General features: G+C 42.6%; 1 protein-coding gene across 1 annotated transcript; it reads right to left on the bottom strand.

Annotated features, from left to right (window-relative positions):
* Positions 1 to 4,567: 4,567 nt before the first annotated feature.
* On the bottom strand, positions 4,568 to 25,631 carry LOC121449277 (small ubiquitin-related modifier 3-like). Its single transcript, XM_041653584.1, has 2 exons — positions 25,490 to 25,631; positions 4,568 to 4,956 (listed from the first exon to the last, which is right to left on the bottom strand). Exons 1-2 carry the CDS (start codon positions 25,629 to 25,631, stop codon positions 4,580 to 4,582), a joined length of 519 nt encoding a protein of 172 aa, XP_041509518.1. The 3' UTR covers positions 4,568 to 4,579.
* Positions 25,632 to 27,599: the final 1,968 nt, after the last annotated feature.

Here is a 27,599-nt window from a genome sequence, read left to right as displayed (position 1 = left end):
TGTTTGACCACTTGCTTAAATGTATTTCTAACTAGCTCTTATATCCTAAACTAACCCATCTCCATTAATCTGTGTATCGCCACAGGCCTGTGGTTTATTGGCAAGGTTCTGGTGGGCTCCTGCAGAGGTGTCTGTCTCCTGTGGGCAGCTACATGGCTTCCCTAAATCCACCTACTCTCTCTCTCTACATATATCTCTTCCAGCCTGGATATATTCTGCTAAGCCAGTGGCCGAAAGCAGCTTCTTTATTCAGTAACCCATAAAAGCAAGACATATACAGAAGGGCTTTCCACACCATCCTCAGATGAAGGGATACAATGCAAATCTGTTGCTAGCCAAGAATGGTTAAAGAATGTTCTCTGTATAGGAAAGAAATGTTATGAGAAGAAAACCTGAAATTCTATTTAAAAACAAAAAAGAATATATTAAAATAAGGAAAAGGAAAAATGTATAATTATAATGGATATTTACAAATTTTCTAAACATAACAAAAGCTATAATTATAAATTAATTATTCCCATTAATTTCTTATATCATATTTGATGCCTGATCAAATATTGTAAAGCTATCAGATACTGTGGTCTGTGTGTACAAAGGAAGAAGAAACAGTTACATTTTTTAAATGTGGTAGTAATGGAGCCTGAATAAAGGTCAGCTTTCTAAATTATATCTGAGACAGCAAACCATCACTGAAGCCAGGGGACGGTGACTAGTTATATATGTGTATCATCGGATGGAGCTCAAACATTGGGAAAAATATGCTCAAAACACTGTATTTGATATTTAAGTCAATAGATACTTAAAGTGAGTATTTAATATTTAAATTAAGGTGGAACGAACAAAATAAAAATTAGTTGTGTAGAACAACTTGGTATTATTTAAATTGTTATAAATCAAAACAATTACCCATGGAAATTTTTAAGTTGATCAAAATTGTATGTGGCATTGATGAAAGGCTCTTCTGTGAATTGCTGAACCAGGCGATGAAAATTTTTAATCACAGAACAGTGTGAAGCCCGTGTGAATGGAACATGAAACCAAGCTGACTGTGGCAAGAGCCAAAAGCCTGAGCTTTTCATCATCACATCGTGTCCTGATACCATTTCATTCATGTTATGTTTGTTTCCAGATTTACTGCTTCCAACCTGATCCAAAGCAGCTGCTTTCCCACAAGGAGGCTTATCTCCTTCTGCACAGGGAATAAAACAGGGTTAAGAATGCAAGCAGATCCAGCCCCATCCCTACAGAGGCCCGGGTCAGAGGAGAAGATGTGCAGAGCAAGGAGCTCATAAAGTTGGCTTAAAGGCAGGATTATCTTGTCCTCCCAAGACAGAAGTCATTAGAACAGGGTCGAGGGCTACTGCATGCAGACGTCTGCACGGTGAACGAGTCCCAGATCCCTTTCATTGTCCTTGGCTTTGAGCATCTCTTCAAAGCAGGTCAGTAGGCCTGTGGGTCCCTGCTAGGGTCAGCTCTCAGGCTGCTCCTTAGTGACCCGTAGTCATGTGGACAGAGAAAGAAGCCTGCCTCTGTAGAAGATCAAAGTCCTAGTTTTCCTTGCAGCCTTTCTTTGCTCTTCAGCTGGGTGACGGGGGGTGGGCAGAAAAAAGGAGGAAGGATGTTTTAACACTAAGTCAATTGCGGCTAGCTCCACAATTTCCCCCGACAGGTAGCTAAAATGTAACCACACAATGGTCCCTGCCTCAGCTGCCTTTGATAACTCAGATAGAGGGAGAGCTCAGGATAGACATCAATAATAAGATAGATCTGTTATTTAGTTACTCTGTTGATGCTGTGGTAAAATGCAAAGACCAAAACATCCTCTAGAAGAGTTTCTTTTAGCTTATGGTTGCAGAGGGTGAGAGCCTATGATAACAAAAGGGAGGCATGGCAACCAGTGGCAGGAGTGGTACGGCAAGAACAGCTGGGAGCTCACACCTTAAGTGACAAACACAGAGCAGAGCTAGCATTGACTTCTGAACCTTTGTCACGGGAAGGCTGGTCACAGAGGCTCTGTTCTACCATGGGCTCACTAATCATTCTGATTCCTTGAACTCCCTGGCCCCCTATCCAGGGTTCTAGATACCTTTTCCTGAAACTTCCACATCCCCAGAAACTTCTCACATGGGGAACCCAATGTTGTCAGTCATCATGGCTGTGGAGCAGCAAGTCAGACACCCAGCCCGTCCAGGGAAACGTGACTACTGCCCCATGAATGGTGGCTTGGAAAGGAAAGAAGTCAGTGTTCAAAACCGTAGAATCCACTAATGTGACTGCGTTTGGGAAAGGGGGTTGCTGTTGTGATTAAATTATGGAGGTAAGTTCATCCTGGGGTTCGAGTGGTCTTTAAATCAGTGATAACCGCTCTTATGAGAGACAGAGGATGCCACATGCAGGCACAGAGAAGGTGACGTGAAGACAAGGGACAGAGGTGGGAGTGATGCCAGCCCTCTGCAGAGGAAACCTGCCGTCTTTCCATCAAGGGAGTATGACCCTGCTCATCAGCTGACATTCAGTGTCTGGTCTGTAGAGGGGTGGCGGAATAGACAGCTGCTGTTTGAAACCACCTGGTGCAAGTTGTGGTGACAACCAAGGAAAGCTAATAGAGATGAATGCTTGTGTCAAGGCTGTACTAAGGTAAGGTTTGTTTGGAGGACATTGAAGATGTAGCAGGTAGAGTGAGAAGGTATGAAGTCATTTAGGCAGAGAGCGCTGTAAGAAGAATCCATAGAATGATCAACAAGCTTCATAGGTCAATTTTTTTCATGAACAATGGTAATAGTAGAAATTTGCCTTGAGAAAAATGCGTGTGTCTGTCTCTGTCTGCACGTCTGTCTCTTTCTCTCTGACTCTCCTCTCTCTCTCTCTCTCTCTCTCTCTGTGTGTGTGTGTGTGTGTGTGTGTGTGTGTGTGTGTGTTTGGATTCCTTGATTCGAATTTCTAAATGCTCTGCCATAGATTTTAGACTTTTCACATTATGGATACTCAACCGATAATCTATGGAAATATTTCCCCCAGCCACCACTAGATAAAAACCTCTGAAATCTGGTGGCAAGTATCTCCGATTAAAGATACACACCCCCATTTCTATGATGAGCTCTCCTGAGAGTATGTTAGTGAATACAATCACTAAGCAGGCTCCATATGAAGGTGTCACTGTGGTGACATCCATGACTTCAGCGGCTCGTGTCTATTTATAGTAGCATTTTTCTGATCATGTTGACATGTGAATAGAGGCATGACTCAAAAAGAGCATCTGTTACCTTGGAAACAGTGAAGGATTCTAAGTAGAAGCCTCAGTTTGGGAATTATTATTCTAATGGTATTTGAGACTGGATAATTTTCTGTCTCTGTCCTCTGCTCAGAAGTTGAGAACATCACTGGGCTTGACCTGGCTAATGCCAATCAGTAGTGACCATACAAGGTCATTTCTTTTTTTTTTTTAGCAAACTATATTTACTGTTTACAGTAGAAAAGGATGACAAATAATGTACAAACTGGATAAACACAACGGAGCCAACAGACATCCCACCCAAGCCCACGCAGCAAAACAGGAAACAACAACATTTTCCTCGGGATTTTAAGCAAGCAAGAGATGGTAGGTCAGTGTCAGGTGACTATGAAAGGCAGAAATGGCCATCAAGCAGCAATGGACCCTTACACAAGGATGACAGGCAGGACGATCCACATATAACTGGTATAGACCCCACAATGCAGGACTGAAGTCACCTACTGATGCATCATTTGAATACACATCTGGAAAGCCACAGAGCATAATCCATGAGAATGAGGTCACCTCTCCCGGGCTTTCTTTTGCAACCACACTTTGAAGCAGGTCTTACACAGCATCACTGTAAGCTTGATACTTAACCAATGACCTTCTTACACAGAAACCATAATTATGCGTTGGAACCAAGTACTAGAAAATAATCTGAGGCCACATTCAGTTTCCAAATGAGACATGGCAGTTACTTTCTTCTACATTATAACAAGGAAAGAGAGTGGGTCCCACCTTACAACCCTGCCCATGTACCCATTACCAGATGCCAAGTAGAAAGGGGGCATGTCGGGAGAAGTTGGGTCACAGTACATAAGGACTCCTTCCAATGGTCTTTTCCCTTTAACTTTGCCATTTGACAAAGCTCAAGCTGATAGTATTTCAATGTTTTAATATTCTATACCTACAACAAATAGGCACAATTCTGTCCCTCTCTCCCATCTCAACATCCCATAGGCAAGCCCACTGGGTAATGGGACCACAAGCTCTCTCCTTGACTAGGGCAAATCACTCTAAAAGCAACCACAGTTCTGGGGGTCAGAGTCAGGTGGCAGGCTGATTCCACACCCAGCTCCATGTTTTGGGGGAAAATATTTTAGGGATGGGAGGAAGCAGAAATGAAAACATAAACAAATCCCAAAATCTTGCTCTTGTTTCCCCTAAAGACAATGCGCTACACAACACTTTCATCCCTGCATGATGTCTGTAGTCCGCTCCAAGCAGATCAGAAAAGGAGAACCAGTCAGGAACTCTGGCTTCTGCTGACGCTTCTGTGATTCGTGTGGGCTGCATGGTCACCATTCAATAGCAGATGTCAAGACAATGATCGGGTGTGAGGACAGTCCCTCGGGAAGCTGTTCCTCCTGTCTGCTGCTGGAATACGTCAATGGTGTCCTCCTCCTCCATCTCCAGCTGGGCTGGGGTGTCTGTTTCATGGATTGGTTGTCCATCAAACCGGAATCGAATCTGCCTCATTGACAAGCCCTGCCTCTCGCAGTACGCCTTCATCAGCTTGCTCAGTGGTGTGTGCCTCTTGATCTTGAACTGTACCACTGAGCCATCCTGTCCCGCCACTTTCAGGTTGATGTGGTCATTCTCTGTTTTCACCCCCTCCTTGGGCTTCTCTTGACATGGTTGCGCGGCGGTGGCGGCGGGAAGCACAGGAAGAACCACTGACACTGGAGCAGGTGAGTCATGCTCTCTGCCCCGCCGCTCTCCCCTACAAAGTCATTTCTCCATCTTCCCATGACTTCTTTGGGGAGAAAAATAGACCCTATTGATAACACCCATTCTAATATTTTCTGGTAAGTATAAAGGAGAGTTTTTGAAAACTTCTTTCAGCTTTTTGTCACCTTAAAAGCTACTGACAATCTTGTCCATGGCAGTAGCTTATATCTGGAGCAGGGTGAACAGGAGGTATGTGTTGGGATGAAAATCTCCAACTGTGTCCTTTCAGACAGCTCCATCCTGGGCCTGTCTTCCACACACCCTGTCACACCGAAGTCTGAGTGAGTGGTCAAATCATCTGAGCTTTCCCTGCTCAGACAAGGACGGCCGATCCTGGGAAGCACTGCAGTGCTTTTGTCCATGAGAAAAAGAAAGAAAGGAAGGAAGGAAGGGAAGGAGAAAGAGAAAGAGAGAAGGAGGGAGGGAGGGAGGGAAGGAGGAAAGGAGGGAGGGAAGGAAGGAGGGAGGGAAGGAGGGAGGGAGGGAGAAGAAAGTTATAGTGCTAGTAAACCTCATTCCCATAGCAAGCTACTCTATTGTCATGTCTAGATGGCACACTACAAATGGCCAGTACTGGCACCTGCCTTGTATTAATCACGACACCTTTATCTCATCTCTGATTTTTATGAATTCTTTTTATTTTTTTATTTTGTGTGTATGAGTGTTTTTCGTGCATGTATACAGGTGTATCCCATGCACTACATGTATGCCCGCTCTGTGAAAACCAGCAGAGAAGAGACTGTTGGATCCCATGGATCTGAAGTTACAGATGCCTGTCTGGGTACTGGGACTCAAAACTCAAGCCTTCTGTAACAGCAGGCAGTGCTTTAAACTGCCGAGTCCCTGATTTTTATGAATTCTACATCATTGTGAAACCCACTTCCTGGACCAGATTTTGTTTATTTTAAGTAACTGATAATGGATAATAAATCCCAGAGCTAAAGTTAAAATCTAATTTTACCCCTAAAAAGTAAGTTCTAAATTCATACTTTCTTCAACGACTAATACACACACACACACACACACACAGAGAGAGAGAGAGAGAGAGAGAGAGAGAGAGAGAGAGACCCATACAATTATTTTTCCCTTTTAGCATTTTCTTTTCACAAGCCTTCCTCTGATGTGTTAGCAATAATCTGTGCAAAAACAAAGCACAAATAGAGATTTTTATAATTAAAAAGAGGTGGGAGATAAGGAGGAGGAGAAATAAAGTGCTTGGATAATTTGCAATGAGATTATTCAGTCCTTGAGTAACCAGCGCGTACAGCTGCAGGAAACACCAATGACAATGGCTGAAGCAGGGAAAGGGGCGGTTGTCTTGATGAAAGACCAACAGGTCCTCATAGGAGATGTTCTTGGGAACGGAGCAGAGGACTCCTTTCCTACAAGCCTGCTGTGCTCTGTGAGGTCAGTGGAAGAAAACTTACCTTAGGAAGGTAAGTGAAAGAGAAAGAGATAATCCCTTTCTCAGGTAACTGGCTGCCTGTAATTACAGACATCAATGAGGAAGGAAATAGAACTGAAAATTACCACAGGAATTGCCAAAATCCCAGTCAGAATAAAACAAAGTCAGATGGCATGAAGCCTTGCATGCCTGTATGAAAAAAATGACTAAATAAAACCCAATTTTCTCCCACAAGAAGAATGGGTAAAACTTTTAGCCAATTAGGGTAACTCCACCATGATCAAATGTGAGCCATGTAATTATTACATGGAACAGTAAACATTTTAATTATATAATTAGATACAAATGTAAGGGTTTTTTCCGCCTTCCTTTTGTGTGCTGGCATTTTTCTGCTTCCATGGTCAGCAGCCGAATGTAGTGATTTAATTACCTCAGAGTCAGCCGGTTGCCTTTGCTGTCTGAAGCCGCCTTTGCACAATGCCCTCAACTGACCTGAAGCAAGACTCAAACTCACCCTTTGTGCCCAGGGCTTTCCTGACAACAAAAGAGGTACTGGTTCTCCTTTCCCCAGATACCAGCCCTGGGCCTATTTCCCAGTCCCTGATTCTCTTCCCTAAGTCTCCTTCCTCTACCCACTCCCTGCCCTCACTCCACCCTCCAGCTACACACACACACACACACACACACACACACACACACACACACACACGCGCGCGCGCGCGTTTGGGGGCAAGCACTCTAAATCCACCATCTTGTTCTATGCCATTACCTACCACAAAAACAAGACCCTGAGGGTTGTTCTATATTCTGGCACATTAACCCCTCGTCTTCAGTCTTTCTGATTCTGGATGCTACTATTTGTGTGTCAATAACAAATCTCAGGACAGTATTTCAGGGACATAGGTATGGAAATGAGTCAGAAACTGGAGGAAGGAGTAGCATGACCATGGTGCTTATTAAAAGAGTTGAAATTAGTCCAGGGATCCTTCAAATCCTTTCACTCACATTCTACTTATGTGAGGAAAAAGACTTTCTACAAACAAGAGAGTTGGGTATGGATGTGTCTTCACAGGCTTTTCCTCTGCACACCGCTCATCCCCAGGTTAAAGTGCATTTGAGAGGCACCTGATGCATTCAGGGACAGAATCTTGTTTACTTATTTCCAGTTTACACCCTGAACCTGAATTATTCTATTTTATTTTGCCCTAGAAAATTTGCTTTTATTCATTAGTTATTTAATTAACTATAAATCATTTTTATAACATGGTTATCTCTGAAAATTATTAAATATTAAAAATACCTTTTAAACAATACCTGCTATGTTCTTTACATATTTCCAAGGTAGCAATATAATAGTAATTGTTTTTTCATGTATTATGTGAGATATTCAAATAATACAATTTTCTAAGCTGGTAAAGACTCCTTTCGCCAAGACTAACAAGATAAGATGAACCCTTGGAACCCAAATGGTAGAAGGAGAGAGAACCTATTCCTGCAAATTGCCTTTTGAGCACCATAAATTTGTTGTAGTACAAATGTCCACACACAAATCTATGTACAAAATGTTTCTCTATTCCTTTCTCTCTCCCTCTATCTCTTACATACACATAGATGTTATACAGTTTTTAAGACAAAGAAATAATGTAGGCACTGCAGAGATGGCTCTATGGTTAATTATTCTATTATTTGAATGAATTGCTGAGAATTTATTCAAATTCTCAATTAAGAGCGCTGCACAAAATTTAGATATCTCCCCTACTCCTAGACTAGCATTGTATCATAATCTCGAGAAAATCTAAAGCCAATGGGTCCCATAGGGGTGACATGGGCACAGGAGACTGCTGAAGTTTTTGAGCTGTAGTCTGGCGAGCAGTTTATCAAGCTTTTCTTTCCTTTTTTCATTTTAGTATACTTTCTGTTTCATTGACTATGTGTGAATATCTAACATAATAAGATTTACAATAGCTAATTTTGAAATCTTTGTGTTCAAGGTCATTCCACATTAATAAATGAATGCATTGATTCTGGGGTTTCCTTCAGTAATCTTTTCACACCACAGAAAAGCTCTCATCAAACAGCGAATCCCCCACAACTTAGCTTGGCCCCGAGATAAATTTTCAACCCAGCACCACCACACAGCGGGAATGGTGCCGTCTGCTTCTGCTCTTGCTTATTTATCAACTCTGCAAATGACCGCTCTGATGCTTCCAAAAGCGAGCAGGGAGGGTTGTCACCCTTATTTATTAGTTCCCGGTCCGATTCTCAGCGGTGTCCCGCATGCGCAATATGACTGTTTGGGGAGTTGCCTGTAGTCAGTGGCTCGGTTTCTTCCGTTGTCAAATGAAACACCGTTGCATCCCCCTCAATGGGAGATGAGTAGAGATGAGCATCACCACTGAGTGATTGATGTGTGTGCTCATTCGACGGCAGCAGGCAGTGACAGGTAGACAGGCACGTGGTTGGCCATACAGGATGTGGATTAAAAGACTCAGTGCCTTTTACGAGATAAAGGAAACAAGGGGTTGAAGCAATGGCATAGCCCTGTTGGGTGAAAGGGAAGGAAAGTCTCTAGTTCTGCAGAGATTGAGTCATTTGTGAAAACTGTAGAAGCTATTTCTCTGTCACTTTAAATGGATGCCTATCTCATTCATGTGGATATACTACAATAATGGCAGGATACATTCTTAGGGGCATTTATTTCACTTCAGTATACTGATTTAAAATGTTAAAACCAGACCATTTTTTTTTAAATTAGTTCAATACCCTCTTTGTATTCAAACACTTTCAAATGTGGTCATTTCCAATTGCAGAGGAAATGTCTTTGCAGTGGTAGAGAACACTGTACCTAGTCAGTCACATTCTCTATTTTCATTGTTAGTATAAGCTATTTAAAGTGGTAGAATAAAGCTATTTTACGTAAACATCGCTCGGACTATCCAAAAGCTGCAGTCTCCTTGATCACACACTGCTCAGCATTCAAAACTTGTCTGTTATTTCAGTACTAAATAAATATAAATAAACAAATAAATAAAGTGATGTTAAAATCTCTATTGGAAGAACAAGCCAGGAGAACAAATATGCATGTTTTGGGATTAAATTAACTGAAATTCAGTCTTGTGTTAACCCAAGGAGACAGGGTAGTGAATTTCAAGCTTTAGAAGGTTGCCACATTTGCCTTGTAAAAGACTTAAGCCTCAGGGAGTCAGGTATAAGCTGTATGTATTACTTCCATAAAAGAGACTAATAAATGTACAAAAATATATCAAAATAGTATTGCAATGATCATCAGTCAGATTCTGTTTATTTACCTCCTTCATTAGTCTCTCATCCTTTCTTCTTTCCCTCTCCCTTCTTGGGGGAGAGGTTGGCCTTCCCTGGGCATACCAGTCACACCATGACCACATAACATGGCTCATGCTGTCTCCTCTATATAGAAAACAATTGTCTCCTTCTGGGGACTTTTCTTCCAAGAGACGGTTCAGCACTGGTCCTCTGAAAAGCTGTCTTTCTGTGGTCAGCAAACATGAAGCTGCTCGGGCACATCAGGATTGTCCCTTTAGCTCCTGGGTGCTAGCAACCAAATCCTTAAAGGTAACGCCACTTTCCAATCCCAGTTCTTTTCCAGGATCTTCCTCAAAGGCCAAAACATGTGAAACTTAAAATATATGAATGATGCGTGATTTTAAAAAGCTAGTTTAGCTGGATTTGGGGTCTTAAAACAGCAGACATTTATCTGGAGCGCTTTAGAAAGCTAAGGTCAGGGTCCTGGCCATCTAGCAGGGGGCTTTGCTTGCAGATGGCTGCTCTTGGCTGCTTCTTACCTGGTGACAACAGAAAGTTCGGGCAATTCTTCTTATGATGGTGTTAATCCAATCGTGGGGACTCCTCCCACATGGGCACCTCTAAATTTGCTTCCTTCCTTGGGTCCTGCTTACTGGAGCCAGAACACTGGAGGGTAGGATGTTCAAATTTGGGGGATCGCCAATGTTCAGTCCACAGTGCTCACCTTTTTCAGTCATTACCTACAAAAACACTGTAGCACATCATTGTAGTATCAAAATGTTATGGCTATTTCTAAAATATTACAGTTCTCTAATACTTGGTCATGCTTTAAATACACAGTCAAGAGGACTACAGCAAACCGTTGAGTAGCATTAAAATAAAAGCAAATGTAACCTCACCCTACATAACTAGATAAATAAATAAATTTAAAAGGAACAATAGTTAATCCATCCTGGGAAAAGTAGCTGATATTTTGTTACATGTGATAAAATGAGAAGCTCCCCACCTTTGGAAGCAAGTTGTTATGTGGGATTGGGAAACTGGGGGAGCCCACAACTGTTTTATAACTCAGTCACACAGCAAACAGGAAGCAGCTAAGGCTTTCACCTTATAAAAGCCTTTTGATCCCTTCTTCACAAAGGACTTTGGCAGTTGGGTCCCAAATGAAGGAAGAATTTGTGTCTGCGAACTCTAATAATGGGGTTAGAAAGCAGTGTCTATACGTGAACTACTTAGAGGTATAGGGGAGAGAAAATTAACCAAGCTTGGGCTTTTGCCTGAATGTGACTGATTTTAGAGTTCTTTTGTGTGAACTTGGTCTTGGACAACCTGTTAAGAATTTTATGGCTCCTCTTTAAGTGGATGTTTAAGTGAACCCCCCCCCTTAGCATTAGCTGTGTGCTCTCTTATATAACATAGCTAAGGCCATGCCCCGAATCATTTCTCCCTCATCCTTGTAATTCTCATACACCACGTTGTGTCTGAGGATTTCCTTGTTATCTTCCTGCCCCGCCAAAAATATTTTTCTGGGCTTCAGTGGTTAACTATTATGTGACAACTTGGCAAGGCCATGGTACCCGGATATTTGGCAAAATATCTTGACATCTTTGCAAACATAACTGCAATTGCAATTAACATTTAGATCATCAGACTTTGATGATGATGATGATGATGATGATGATGATGATGATGATGATGATAGGACTGAGCTTCCTCAAAGATGGGGACATTCCTTCAGATTTCCTCTAGCCTTCATAACAGCAACACTTTGTATCCCTAGCTTACTGGCCTGTCCTACAGAACTCAGATGTCTTACTGCTACATGCATAATCCTTAAAACAAACTTTCTCCTTTTCTCCCTCCCTCCCACACACCCACACATACATACACAAATACTATTTACTCTGCTTCTCTGGGGTGCTCTAATACGACTATTTTTAAAACCTTATTGTTTTTATTACACTATTTTTGACCCTAGTTTTCTAGCTGTAGATGTGTCCGCTCAGCTTAAGCTCACAGAAAGTGTTTTCCTTTTGCTCCTCAAAGCCCCAGTGCAGCATCTTGCATGAGACACGCACTCAAAAATGCAAGTGTGTGGGGATTTGGCCCAAAAGAAGGAGACTGCTTGGTGGGTTTGCTCACGTGGCATTCCAAACTCTGAGAGCCACAAACAGTAAATCTTAAATAAAAATTTTCTGCTCGAACCTATGAAAATTGCTATCATTCATGATTTTCAGTGGATTCTTAGAAGAAAACCATTGGCAAAGACCAAGAGTCCTCAAACTATAGTGAGTCCGGGTTGGCTCTGTGTTATAACCCTAACTCCTAGTTTCTCCCTCTCCTTCACAAATTCATTTTCATTAATTTCATGTGAACATCTATCTTAATTATTCTATTTTAAGAAACAAAAGTCTCAGTTGCAAAAACAATAAACCACTCAGCTGGATAATCCCTAGGTTTAATTCCAAAACTCTAAGGTTGTTTTGGTAGGTGTTTTGCCTGCTTAATTTAGCATTTCTTCTAGGAATTATTCCTGTCTGAAATTTTAATTCAGGCTTGCTCAGACATGGACAGGCTGAGGACTTATTAATAAGAGTGAGAGGTAAGAAAGAGGTACCTATAACTGTGTAAGCACTGAGGTTTGAATTTGGGCTATCCCCACCCATTAAAACTTGATGCCCCATGTGAAAGTGTTGGGAGGAGGCAGGAGCTTTGAGAAGCACTTTGGTCACTATGGCTCTGCTCCCATGAAAAGATGAATGTTGGTCTTAAGGGACTGCGTTAATTCTCACAGGCGCGAGCTCTCACTCCTGCTGCAGAGGACCAGAGCAATAAAACTGCCCTGAGAACAGACTGGAGGAGAGCATGGCTGCCTGGCATGTTTCCTTTCTTCTCAACTCCCATCCACCATGTCGTGACAGAACAGAACACTTCACTAGAAGCTAAGCCAATGCCAGTATCATGTTGTTCTCGGCCTCCCCAGATTTAACCATGTACCTCTATTCTTTATAAAGGACCCAGGCTCTGGTGTTCTATAGCAACAGAAAACGACCAAGATGGTACCATACCAGAAGAGGCATTACTTCAGAACAGCACAGCCACTTAAAGGGATTTGACCTTGTGGATGGAAAAGGGGGAAGTTCCCTTCTAGGATACCCTTTGGAGAAAACAGGAGGACCTTCGATTAGAGCTGGAGTTGGCAAGGGTGTCACAACTGACAAGACTTTGCCTAGGTAAGTGGTGCTTAAGGCAGGGCTCCAGTACAAACAAATAGGCGGGCCATAAAGGGCTGGGCAGGAGCCAGAACCACGGCAAATACCAGCGGGCATAATGCCATCACGATGTTTAGATTGCTAGACAAGGTCAGTTTTAGACGTAAAAGCTTCAGTCTGACTTCTTTTCTTCAACAAGATTGGCTCACTTGTAGTTTGGCCCTGCAAGAGGGGTCAGTGGTTTCTGATGAGGAAGAAAAGCACAGAGAATATTTAAAAACGAGAGGTGGGTGGCAGTGACCAGAACAGGAAGGGCATTATCCCACTAGGTGCTGAGCTCATCAGACTGCGTCTAAGTGCGGATTCCAATAAGCCCGGAACTGGCCTGAGCTATTTTCTCAAAGTACTGACTGTGTCGTCATGGCACTGACCCCAGGTGACACACGAAATGTGCTGACTGAAGTGTGGCTTCGTGACCACAAACTCGAGCGAAGGTTCAGGGTGTGTGTATCCACTTGTCAGCCTTATTTGTCTACAGTGGCGAGACTGATGGTCTGTAGGTATCATTGTGTCTGGTTACCTAACAGGAAACAGCGCCGTGTCACTAAGAAGATAGAGGGATCCTCCATCACAGATTCATTCGGGGGCGGGTGTCCCTGGAATCCAAGGTGTCATCTGTACAGAAGCCCAGGAGAGAAACACATCCAGAATGATCTTGGCCCGTCGCTATCCAGATCCTTTTGGATGTTTACAGTTCTTACTATCCTGTATCTTAGTGACTGTATAAAGGTTTTGGTTGGCATTGACGCTTCAGTTTCTGCAAATCTCTTTCAATAATTGAACCACTTGGCTATCACATTTACCCAAGGTAAGATCTAAATTTTAATATGAATCAAGTCCCATCATGAAGAATTGAAAGGAAGTTCCGTTTGGGAAAGGATTTGAGAGTCGGCACCATGAAGCAGCATTTTGCTGATGCCCCACTCCACTTACAGAGCACACACGTAATTCTTGACATGGTTTCGAGAGGCAAGGCACAGAAGTTCCACTAGTGGTGCTCAGACACACTTAAATATGAGACGAGGCAAGAGAAGAAGACTGGAGCTATTTTCATGGAAATTGTTCTGTAACATTCTGGAAGTTCAATCTGGACAATATAGCCTCAGGTATGTGTAGAGAAAGAACATTACTATCTTCTTTGCTAGGTTAGACGTAAGTTCAATTTTCCTTTCTATGTTAATTAATCCGGATTATAACTTGGCAGGATCTGGAATCACCCAGGAAATGGACCTCTGGGAATGCCTGAGGAAATGTCTCAGTTCAGCTAATGGAGGAGGACCACTGCAGATCTGGGCAGTATCATTCTGTGGGCTGGGGTGCTAAACTAAACAAAAAGACGAAAGTAAGCAGAGCATTCAAACATCTCCTGTTCTGCATTCTTAGTGTGGCTGTGATGTGTCCTGCTGCCTAGTTTTGCCCTAGCCATACCTCCAGTCATAGTCAAGGCACCTCCTCAAACTCTGATCCCCCCCAAAACTCCGACCCTCCTCCCTTAAGTTGCTTCTTGTGAGGTATTTAGTTACAGGAGCATGAAAGAAAAGAAACACAGCCCCCAAAGCTAAGGTTTGGTAATGGTAAGGTTTTAAAGCATATACAGTATAGAAGGGATTTTTATCATAGGAATGCCAAAATCCAGGAACTGCGTTTCTTGCGCTTTTATTGCACTTTCTTTCATTCGTATATTTCCGTCAGTGTGCGTTGTGTGCACTACAAAGCCATCTTGCCTCTCAGCAGAAGTGAGCACCCAAAATCCAATTCAGTATCAGGGTGAAAAAAACAAAATCTCTTGCCTTTTTGTAATCTTTCCTCAGAGGTTCCTTTGTGGCTAGTGGAAAGTGCCGGAGAACAGCGCTGTCTCTGACCTGGTTGCCCCCAGCTAGAAGGATGAATTTGGGGGACTAATATGCTGAGAGTGTTGGGCACGTTCCAGGGGCACTGTGGAGGGAGGCTGTTGTATCTGCCAGAAAAACCCGACTGCCCTGCGCTTATTTAGAGCCACAGGATGCCAACCTGATTCCCTGGAAGAGCAGAACCCTAGCGAAGCACCCTGGGTTCAAGCACTAGCAGGGAGACAGAGGGCACCAAAGTAGCTGACTGATCTCAGGAAGCTCCCTGAAGGCTTGGCAGTTGTGACTGCTTTCCGAGTCCAGTGACCCAGGCTGCCGGGGACGGGTAGGAGGGCTTGTCATCCTCATCAGTCACAGTTCAGCATCTGAAGCTTCATAGAGTGGTGGGTGAGAAAGCAATCGGGAACAACCTGAGACATAGACACGGAAAACACTCAAGAGTCCGTTCCAAAGGCTGGGCCAGAGAGGATGGTGGGAGGAACCTTCGGCTCAGAGGAGTAGCTGGGGAAAGCCCAGGATTGTTAGGAGGGGGGGTTGCAACCTTTTCCATCGTGCAGATAGCTTAGCCAGCTGCAGGAGGGAGCTATGAAGATACCATGTGACCCTCAGCTGCCTATTCCCATACTCCACTTCCCTCAACACCCTAGGAAAGAGTGAGTGTGGGCTTTTCTCCGCATGCTAACTTGGACGTAAAATACGCTCTTCCCAGTTAGCTTTCCATTCCATCTCCAAAGGCGGCCGGATGTCGAATGGAGTGTTCGTAGAGCGTCTCTTCACAGGTCCGCTTTGCAGGAAGCAAGCCTTTGAAGGAAGCCCTGGAAGAAGCGGGCAGTTCTCCTTCGCCAGCCTCGCAGCAGCCTGTCCATCATGACTTAACACTTCATCAATAAACCAAAGAGGAAAAGTTTCCTCAAAGGCGGCTAACCCAGCGAGGTGTATATAGCTTTAACAGGGCCAGGACACTTATCTCAAGCTGGGAGTGTAATTTCATGGTAATAATTTGCTTAAAGTGTTGCTGATTGCTTCCTATTTCTCGCCTGTTAATGACTTTTGCACCTTTCCCCTGCGCCTTTTATATGCGCTGCTGTGGCAATTACCGAACAGCGCAGACCTTTCTAGACTGAAGGAGGAATACGGACACCCCCAGATCTGAAAAGTCTGTCGTTAATTGAGAAGGAAAAAAAATGAAGCTCTCTCAGTCTGCCAGTATGTTGTCCTAAATCTTTGCTGCTGCTCCTGCCGTGGGTGTATTCCTGAGGTGTCTGTGGATAGGTAACCCGCTGCTTGTGAATTTTCCTGTCATTGAGATCAGTTTCAGAACGGTGGTGTGGTGTCCCTTGATTGGAGGAGTGTGTAAACAGATCTCCTGTAGGCCAGAAGGCCAATGCCAACCGTCTTGGAAAGTGGGGTGTCGAGGTCATTTGTCAGGCAACTTTTGACATCTGAAAGTAACTCATGTTCACAGATATTCGAAAAAAATACTTTCTTCTCTTATTACCAGAGATTTCCATTCTGAATGATACAGTTTTCTTTTCATGTTTACAGAGGAAAAATTAATAGTATCTTCTCCCCAGGAAATATAACGATTAAAAATGCCAGTCAGTGAGGGATATGCAGCAAGTTAACAATCCTGTGTTGGCCCTCCTTTTTCAGCCTGTCTCCCCCACTCTCAGTTTCCACCCATCTGTTCTTCCCATTTATTCCCTCCACCCTTTGTCATCTGTCTTTAAATCACCCTCCTGTGCAAGCACGCCTCCCTCCTCTTTGCCAGCTGCCTGCCCTTCTCACCTCGCTTTAATTCGACAAGAGCCATGGCTTTCCCTGGGGTCCAAGACGGGAAAGGAGCAAGCCCAGAGCCCTGCTCGGGTTCCACTGCTCATATTCCCCAGTTCAGGGAGGAAGTGAACCTAGAGCTCAATCTAAGAAGCTGAATAGAGATCCTAGATACTGCTGTGCTCAGGCACCACAGTCTGGCTCTTCATCCCAGAGTCTTTAATCCCTCAGTGACAAACCCACCTAAGGAAGACACCTGACACCACACCAGGAAATGCCTGTCCTGCGCAGGAGGCAGGCAACTTGATCCACACAGCTTCTGAATGACAAGGACAAGCCCCAACTCCCCAAACAAAATGTTTTTGACACCCAGCTCTATCAACCAAAAAAGTAACACAAGGAGACCTTAGTTGGGTTCTCTTCTGTGTTTCTTTTCTCTTTCTTCTAGAAAGTTCCAATACTTTCCTGTTAGGAAAGTGTGTTTTCTGAACCAGGAACTCCATCCTTTGCCTTTTTATTAAATATTTGTCTTGGTCACAGGGTTTCATCCATTTATTCCCCCAGTAATGTAAAGTACCTCATAAATGCTGCTTATTATTCTGAGTACTTGAAGTGTATCTGGAGTTTTGGTCTTCATGGAACTTAGATTTTGGAAACTGATAGGAGCATAATGAACACAGTAAACAAGCATACTCTCCAGGTTTCTCCAGAGTGAATGGGACCAGCAGACTAACAGGAATTTAGTAGATTGACATACAAGTTTCAGTGTGAGGAATCTAAGTGTGAGGTGGCAGCTTCTCACATCCTGGCAGATGAAGCAGAAAATTCTAGAGTACAATGCAGATGGATATAAGCCTCAAAGGCCCACCATTCTAGTGACCAGCCCATGTCCCATGTCCCTAAACAGTGCCACCAGCTGGGGACTAGGTGTTCAGATACATGAGTCTATGAGGGACATTTCACATATCATCCACAGCAGAAACTTCCAAACGTTCTTGAACAGAGGAGCTGAATAGTCTGACTTCTACATCCAAAGGCTACTCCTTTGAGAAACACTCTGTGCAGTGGGGGAAAAACGCAGTAGAAGGAGGGAGACGGGCTAGAAGACAAGTAGAAGAGAAATTGGAACTCAATTTTGTTCTGACATTGCCTCAAGACCAATAGATTTCTATCACTTAAAAATGATTAAAACGTGTTGGGAAATATTATATGCTGTCTTAATACATTACAAATTGCAGTCACAGTAGTTTACAAGGTGTCCATGGATAGGATAGCCTGTGGTGGTTATACACACCAAGCTATCAGTGTATGAAGAAGGTGTATTAATGCTATTAGATGTTACTTGTAGAAATCAACCGTCTGCTTTTGTTGGTGATGTCTCAATCCACCGTGCCCCTGCCAATCTTACATGGTCCTCTTTGGGTGTTACTATTCCCAGAGCAAAAGACCCACCAGCTCAACATTTTTCTTTCTCCTTCTTTTTGGAGTAACAAAATAATTAATTCTTGTTAAACAAAAAGGAACAACTGACTGTCTTTATTTCAGCATGTGTACAGAATTGCAGAGCTCCGTCAGAGAGAGCTGTGCTTTAAGAGTGCACAGAAAGCTCATGGCACAGAGAAGAGAGCTTAGTTCTCTTTCTGCAATAACTCCAAAGCCAGTATTTCAGGCAAGTGGGCAGCTCTTATCCATGGAGCCATTTAAGAACTCAGGCTGATGGTAGTTTTGCCACTTTCTGTGTGACAACCCTATGGTCATGGTCACAATCTTTAGAGAAAGAGATAAAGAACAGAAACCTAGCTAGATGGGTATTTTGGTGCATGCCTTTAATCCCAGCACTCAAGAAGCAGAATCAAATGCCCTGGACCCCTGAGTGTGGGGTCAGCCTGGTCTACAAAGTGAGTTCCAGAACAGCCAAGGCTGTTACACAGAGAAACCCTGTCTTCGAAAACCAAACCAAACCAACAAAAAGAATAGAAAGCAAAGAGTTTGACACATACCAGAGTAAACTTGTCCATGCATGCTGCCATATGGAACTCCTGGCTATTGTTCTCAAAATGACCTAGGCTGGCAGAATTCCCGAGTTTAGTTGCTGTCTGCTTTGACCAGAGGAGTCTCTCTTACAGTAAGAGGTAGTGTTTACTGCGAGCCAACTCTGTAGTATCATTCGTCATCATCCCATTTCAGTCCCCTCCAAAACAGGACTGGAAGGTTGTTGTGAAGACATTGAAGTAACACTTCTAGGAACACAAAAGCAATGAGTGATGGAGCCAGAATCCTGGTGGATTTTCTGACAGGCAAGCCTGAGTTACCTTCTCTATGTAGCACTACCTCTAACTATTCCAAGAACATTTGCTTTTTGACTCACGGGAGAAGACCAAAGCATATGTGAAAAACAGAGTAGGTCACCTCACTGTTCGGTTCCAGCAGAGCTAGGCAAGGGAGGGCAGGAGAGAGTGGATTTATATAGGAAAGGAGGCGAGCAGCCCCAAGGTCCCAGGGCCTGACAGCATCATTGGCTGTACACAAGATGGAGAGGGAGAGCTCCCTGATGCTGGGCTTTTCAGACTCTTAACCAACATTCACCAGAGTTTCTTGCACTGGAGTTTAAATTCAATAGCTTCGAAAGAATTTTCCTGTGGTTCTGTGGTTCTTCTGTTCTGAGTGCCGCTGTATAGAAGCATTTTTTTTTTATTTTCACTGATGTTTTTTAAAGTTGGGATAATCCAATTTTTCATTGTGAAAATTTGCTCAATGATTATGAATCTTCTCTCTGAACTCATTTTCATTCCTGCCAATAATTGCTGAATAAGACAGAAACCAGTAGACCACATAGGTTAAGAATTCATAGCCCAGTGAAATGTGGTTTCCAAAAATCACCAAGCCTTTAAAGTTTGCAGGTTCGAGTTTCCTTGATGCAAATAAGAGTAATCAAGTCTGTCTTATAGTGTCATTATGCTACATAGCATAACAAAGACATGCTATGTAAAATCCTTTGCAAAGTACCTTACCTAAGACACAATGAAGGGTATAATAAGCGATGGTAGTTTTAGAAAATAATATTAGTATTGAATTTAAAGAGCAGCAAACCATATTGGAAAATCTTGATGACACTGTTAAGTCGCCAAACTTTTGTTCATTTCTTGGCATATAGTTACTGGTAAATACAGCCTAAATACACACACACTCATGCTTTGCACACCACCATCCTCTATTGCTGCTACCTCCTAAAGTGCTTGATCAGTCTGGGCTGTGGGTGTGAGCTCTGGGGCCAATTGCCAGGCTCACTTTTTGTCTCTGCTAGTAATTCAGTGACCCAGGGAAGTTCCATGCTTGAAATATAATTGTAGAATATAAGTGATAATTGAACTTGTTTGCTTAGCTGCAGAATATATGTAATTATTGTTTCTTTCTCATCCATGACTTGAAGGTTAAAAGAACCAGTGCATATACTGTACTGGAATAGTTGCAAGTGCATAGCAAAACTTGGAAAAGTGTCAGAAATTATTCTTTGACTACTATTTGAGACGTATTACCTGTAGAGAATGCTTTATTTTGTGAGGCTTCTAATGCAGCAAATGTATATGCCTGAACATCATAAACACATGTAACCTATAACTTAAGGGACTTATAACACATATATGGTACTGTACCTGAGGTTAACACAGCAAAGGAAACAAATACGGGGAAAAGATTTCAAACAAGCCAGTACACAAGAGAAACCACAGTTACTTTGGTATTCGTGTGGAATTGGCTTCAGCACCTTCTAAGAATACAGAAATTCATGAGTATCCAAGTATCTTAGATGAGACTGCAAAGCATTTTCAAGTAACTCACACATGTCCATTTACATACCTCAGCTCATCTCTAGATTATTGGTGATGTAAATATTTTACGAATAGATACCAACTGAATTTCTTAGACAATAATGACAAGGAAAGTCTGAACATTTTCAGTAGATCAGTGCAAAGTGATCACTCATTGTGTTTTAATTGGTATTTCCTTAATGGTTCTGAGCATCCTTTCAGTTGGCCATTTGGATATCCCCTTTTAGGAATGTTGAGTCAAGTCCTTTGCATACTTTAGTTGAGCTGTTTCTTTTGTCATTATTGTGGTGGCTATTCTTTATATGTATGCAGAATAATGATCCCTAACACATATGAATGCATTGTCAGATTTGAACATACTTCCACCCATCCTAGGGTTAAAGTATTTTCTGTTGTTCAATTGACTGTGCCCTCTGAGACACAGAAAATTTAACTTTGAGATACTTTAATGCATTTTTCTCTCTTTACCAAGACTATTAGTGCCAAAATCCCTTTATAAGTTTATATTTCAGGTATACAGTTAAAATCAGAATCATTAAAGCAAATTTAAAAAATGAATAATGTAATATTATAACATTCTTTTTTAGTGATCCAACACATTTTATGTGTCCAGACACTCCAAACATTAGCAATGCTCAGAGACAGAAAATCTTCTCATGAACAACAAGCGTAATAATGAAATGGCAGAACTTTGTGAATTCGGGGCCTGAACTCAGTATATCTCTAGACTAGAGTTTATTATGTTTGCCAAAGTACCTAAAGAATAGGATCTGAGCAAGGTCGTTGCATATTTTGAGCAAGCACATTTGATGAGCAAGAAGAAAAAAGATATTCTGCTTCCTAAAATGGAGGCTGCTCACTCAGAAGAAGGTCACATGCCAAGCACTTTTTCCGTGTCTTCTTGCCACGAACGTCTCAGGACATCTGCTCTGCTCACGTCACCTAGATTAGAAACTGGGGCTCAAAGATGCAGTCATATTTGTAGGAACATGGCCTTATATAATCCTATATAATAAAAAGAATAAATGAGAGCTTGAAAAATGATGAGGTCATAGGTGTGCCCATCACCTTTCCATCACGGTACCAAATACCTTAGATGAATCAACTCCAATAGAAGAAAGGCCATTTCAGCTCACATTTTTGGAGGTTTTAATCCGTGATCAATTGGCCTGTTGCTTTGGGTTCTTTGGTGAGTTAATACATTGTCAAAGGAGCACATGGTAGGACAACTGCTCACGTCATGGCAGCCAGGAAGGGAAGAGTTGACATAAAGAGGTATGATTCTAATATTCCCTTTAGGACACACCCCCAGTGACGTAACTACCTCCTCTGAGATGCTGCCTTTAAAGGCATCCACATTTCCCAACAGTGTCTCTGGCAGTTTTCCAAGCTTTGAATGCGGGGGCCATTAGGGACCATTTTTCTGAACCATAGTGAAATGCAAATGATGAACTGTGACTTTGGTCAAATCCGTTTGCCTGGAGCTTCCATCCATACTGTCTGCCTTTCACACACAGCCTAGAGAGAAAGTATTGCGGGCAGCACTGTGGCAACATAAAGTGGATTCAAGAGAAGGCGACAGGTTTCCTAAATCGACCACTAACTCTTCATAGATCATCTGGGGTCCATGGCCGCAAAAATTCCAAAGGGTGCCCCGCAGGACTGTGAGTAACTATTCCTGGGCAGCTCTGCTATAAGACACCAGGAAGAGAAGCTGCCGGGCACAAAACTGAACTATGTCTGTTTATTCAACAGCTTGTGCATGAACGCCAGAAGCCACTGGGATCCTGCGATGGTGGCTGCAGTTTAGTCCTGCCTGTCACACATAGGATAGGCAGCCTGGCAGCCAAGTGGCACTGAGTAACCACCAGAAAAATAAAAAAAGATCTCTGGACGGCTGATCCACCCATGCGGATCATGACACGAGACGTAAAGTTTTTGCGCATGTCAAAGTGAGTAGCCTATCTTAAGCACCTATTAAGATCTGTCAAACATGGCCCTGCGTTTTTAACTAAGTGCCTGGCCAGTCTGGATGCAAGCACATGCTATTTTCATCTTCATTTACTCCCACTTGCAACATGATGAAACTTCACAATAAAATTCCACGTGAACTTATTTACCCAAACAAGTGACTGAAACGCGTGTCGAGAGATTCCTCTTCCCTTTGTTCACTCCTGGTTTTTTAGGAGATACTCTTCTTCTCCTGACCCACACAGCTCTCTCTCCAGCTGCTCATGTAGCTACCACTAGAATTTAGAATGTAGAAGTGAGTAGTCCCTTAGTTGTCAAATATCTATAGTGATTTTCTTTTCTTTTGCTCAAACACTTTGGCTAACATTGGATGTAATTTATTGTATGGAGCATTCCTCTTAATTTTTAATCCCATGTGCATTTCAAGGAAAATGTAATCCATCTGGTTCTGATTCCCTGACTCCTAACTCATCAAAGTGGTACTTTGTAATTGATGCTTGATGTCCAAAATGCCTGCTGGGTGTTCAGGGCTCCATAAAGCTTCCCCTGCCTGCCACTCATTCTCTGCAGCCCCAGCCATAGCCAAGATGACACATTTTACTTATCTGGCACAGTTATGAAAGACCAGAAACATGTACTTGACTAAATATCAATACTCCCAACCCAGAACAGTTATGATTCTGCAGTATGGTATGTGCAAGGCCCTGTATGGTTAATTTCTGCGGCTGTGTGAACCCCCAAAGGCCCAGCTGCTCCTGAGTAGAGTTTACCCCTTGCATGGGGTCTGTACCCACAATGGATGTTTCTAGGCATTAGATGCGTGTTCTGAAACTTCTTTCATCTACCTCTCCACACATGGCACTGTACCCTTCCCCACGCTGTGGCACACACAGAATAAGTGGGCACAAAGCTTTCCTGTCATGGTTGTCTATAGTAACTTTAGTGAAGTTCTTAACTCAGTCAAGTCCTGCCGTCTCAGGCAGACTACCCAATGCCTGACTCTCTCTCATGACAAGAAAATTCAGTCTGCCATTCCAAAAAAGGGCGAAGTTTGTAGCACTGGGGGTGTTCTTAAAGACCATGTGATCTTGAAAAGATTAACAGTTTGCACACATGCGGATAGTAGGTTATTCATCTTCTGTCTAGATCACACTTCTTTTAAATGTTTGGTGATGTGTGATCATGGTCTTAGATGGCTTTTCCACTGGTTAGTTACCTGATAAATTCTACTGACCACCTACATCATGACAGGCACTGCTCAGCCAGCCCAAAGGCTTTTGGAGCAGAAGTCTGGTCTTGCCAATGCTGCTAAGCATTTCCTCCCTAACAATTGGCTGACAGAGACACCAGACCTTGCTGAACACCTTTGTTCGTGTACCAGTAGCAAAGCAGAGAGAGGGAAGGGATTGTACTCATCATTTACAAGATCAACAATATTCTAAACTTTATTTCCAGTATTAATGACCAAATATACGAACATTTGTATAAATGCTGGTGCTTAAGTATCATAGTGCAGCGTTACATGTTAACTTTTACTGCATGGAAAGTTCTGCTGGGCTTCTGTCTTCTTAAATTAATCAAGGAATGTATGTATGTATGTATGTAAGTATTATGTATTACATGTATGTCCTGGGGCAGGGTTGCCATAACATTCATGTGGACGTAAGAAGACAATTTGCAAGAATGTGGTTTTCTCCTTCCACCATCTGGGTTCTGACTATGGAACTCAGGTCCTCAGGCATACACATGTCTGAGGTGGGTTTCCCCTCTGTATGCTGTGAATACCACTGGTGAATAAAGAAACTGCTTAGACCTGTTGATAGGGCAGGGTAGAGCTAGGCGAGGCAAAGTAAACTGAATGCTGGGAGAAAGGAAGCAGAGTCAAATAGAATCCATGGAGCTGCTGCCAGAGACAGACACACCAGAATTTTGCTGGTAGGCCACGAGCCTCATGGGAAAATATGAAATACTGAAAATGGGCTAATACTAGACGTAAGAGCTACTAGCAATACATTTAAGTGACTGGCCAAGCAGTCATTTAAATACTATAGTTTCCGGGTGTTATTTCGGGAGTCTGGGCGGCCGGGAAAACAAACAAGCAGCTTCCTACAACACATGTCTGTACCAGATGAGCCTTCTTGACAGCCATGCTTCTATGTCTTAATGTGAAGATTAAATTCTTAGGCCTCAGAAGACAATAATTACTCATTCTCACAACTCTGGCTGTGTATTAACACATTGTGTTTTTACTAGTGTAAGGCCTCAGGAAGTACCCCTGTTTAGAACTGTCTTTTCCTGGCAACTCCATTTCCCTTAACAACTGCATTTGCCCAGCGTATCAGTAATAAAAGTTTCCAAGAATCATTTTCCAGTGAGGTCATATGAATGTTTCAAGGTCTCTAGTAGGAATCACATTGGGTAAAGAATGAACCTAGCCCACAACAGACAGACTGAAAGCTTATCTCGCCAGGCCTGGGTTCCCTAGGGAGAGGGAGGGGAGGCCCCTGTTGCCTTCCTTTCCTTCTTTACCATACTAAGTGCATGCAGTTAGTCACTGTACAAGGTAGTGTGTGGCAATGTAAGTATCTGTGCTTGTGTTTGGTTTCCAGGTATAAGGCAGCCAGGCAGTAGCCCTATGGGAGCCCAAAGTCGGCACTAAATTTTATTCTCCTCGCCCAGCAGTACACACGCCTCTTAATCTGGCTTCCTGCAGAAGGACTCTGCTGGCACTGCTCGGCTTGAAGCTGGGGCCAGCCTTTCTCTGAAATCCCTTCCCGTGAATTACAACTTGCAGCATGGGGACTGAATAGAAAAGAGCCTTCTAAAATTCAACTGGAAGGGCTGACCGGAATTCAGCTGAATGCGGAGAATGGCAGGAAGGCCTTTATTATTCTGCCTCATTCTATCTGCTGTGTGGCAGCGCGGCGCCTGGAGTCTGGCGGAGCTGAACTCATTTCCCTGGATTTCCGAGTCACAGCCACAATGCCTACCGAAGCCAAGCACTTCACTCCAGAGACTCGCTACACTTCCTGCTATAGGATGCACTTGCCTGTCTCTTGGTGACCTTAAACACTAATAAAGGAGTCATAACATGACCTAGACAAGACCTGGGAGCTGATCAGAATGTCCGTGATTGATGGCAGCGCTCTCAGCTATCTGCCGCTTGCCCTGACACTCCAGCCGAGTTGTTTGGATTATGATTATGTGGATAAGAGGCCTGAAACACACGGCCGGCGTGGCTTTCCGCATTGTTGAAGGCTATCACGAGGTGTGGCCGAAAGAAAAAGAAAACTAGGTTACGGACTGAAATTGTACCAACACCAGCACCGTTTAGTTTCTATATGAGCTTTCCCTGGCATTCTGGAGCCGTGGCATTTCACCTCTGCCAATGTTTTAAGATATTAATGATCTTTTACCCTGGCCATGGAAGGAAAGGGGCAGTTTCTCTTGTTTGTGTGGCTGCCTGATGGTATCTGCTTGCCATTCCTTAAACGTTGTCAGCACTGTTTGTTTCTTCAGTCGCCGGACCTTCCTAGTATTCTTCGTTTTGGGGCTTTTGTGTGTTTCTCCTAAATGAGCTAAGTGTTGGTCTGCTGCATAATGGAGATGTACGACTTACATGTCTGATCAAATTATTGACGAATGCTAGATTTATTAGACTCAAATCTTTTATTTTCTGATTGTCACATTTCATTGTCTTACAACTCAAATTCCATTTATTTTGGAGGGGGTGGATTTTCATTTATGTACTTAATACATTTAGATTCAAAAGTTCAGTCTCTAGGAAGCTGGACAAAACGGTGGGCTACCCAAATGTTAGCTGCCTTTTTGCTTTTGGGAAGCATCCACTTACCAGCGTGCAGGAGTTCTTGTGCTGTGCAACACACCCTGGAGACTTCAGTCTTTCATTCTTGGGTAGAATGACGAGGTGACCAGCCATGGCCACACTGCAGGAAGTAACGTAAGTGCTGTCCTGTGCAGGTATCAAAATAGATAGAAACGGGATCCCACAATTGCAGCTCCCAACGTGAAGGTTATGTCGCACACATCTCTTGATTGTTGACTTCAGCTGTTTGCAAATGACTTATTGAGTCCCATAAACCTTTTTATAGCTTTAATATCTTGGGTTAACAAGTTCTCAATTGCCATATAGACTGGATGTAAAGTGTACCTCTTGTTCTTCTTTTCCTCTTTTTCTTTTCATGTTTCAACGGACAGTTCGATTTTGTGATTTTTAAAATGATTTGTTTTATTATTTTTAAATGGTTTGTTTTATTTATTATTCAATTGTATGTGTGTGTTGCACATTTGTTCATCAATGCAGGTTCATAAGAGGCCATAAGAGGGTGGAGCTTGAGCAACTGACAATTGTGAGTCATAAATTAGGAGCTGAAGACCACTGGACACTGGGAACTGTTGAGTCGTGTTCTGCCACTCCTCGATTTGGAGATATTTATGAAAGCTTTTAAGGCTTCTCATTGATATTTTACACATACCTAATGTATTCTATACTCCCTCTAGGTTGTATCTCTAGGTTGCCAAGTTCGATATTATATCTGTTTCAAAGAACCAGATCAAACTATGTTTTTGAGTGCCAGAATGAACTGAGCACTGTACTAAATTTTTTCTCACATCTTAATAATACACAATACAGTATAAGTTTGCTGTATCCATGAGCTGTTGCAATACAAGTTTCCTAACTTTTACATGCATCCTACAAAGAGTTTTTCATTTACCAAGAATAAGCCTTACAGATCTAAATTGCCATCCTTGCTACCCAGATGATAACACTAAGGTTTGGAAATTTTTAAGCATCTTGATCCAAGCCAATGACCAATAACTAAGATTCATACCCTATATATCATTCCCCATGTCTTTTAAAGGTATTATATAAATTTACAGAAAATGGATTCTACTGGACCTTGGCTTCATCTGAATAACTTAGAGCAGTATATTTTCTAACCCATTGAAAAGACTGAATTTTTGATATGTTTTGGTTTGGGATAAGGTCTGTTTTTGTTTTAGTGTGGGGTAGATTCTGTATGTAGCTGAGACTAACCTTGGACTTTTTATCTTCCTTCTGTTTTCTAAATGCTAGGATTGTAAGAGTGCACCACCTCTTCCAGCTGAGTTAAGTTTTTAAAGCAAATTTGTGAGGTAGTCTACCTATAATAGTTTCACAAATACAGAGAAACTAACCTGACAGAGTCTTTGATT

The sequence above is a fragment of the Microtus oregoni genome, unplaced genomic scaffold (assembly GCF_018167655.1).
Source record: "Microtus oregoni isolate MIOR12 unplaced genomic scaffold, Mior012 000006F_ref0000085, whole genome shotgun sequence".
Lineage (NCBI taxonomy): Eukaryota > Metazoa > Chordata > Mammalia > Rodentia > Cricetidae > Microtus > Microtus oregoni.
Note: the sequence above shows the minus strand (reverse complement) of the source record. Positions and strands in the feature narration are given on the sequence as shown.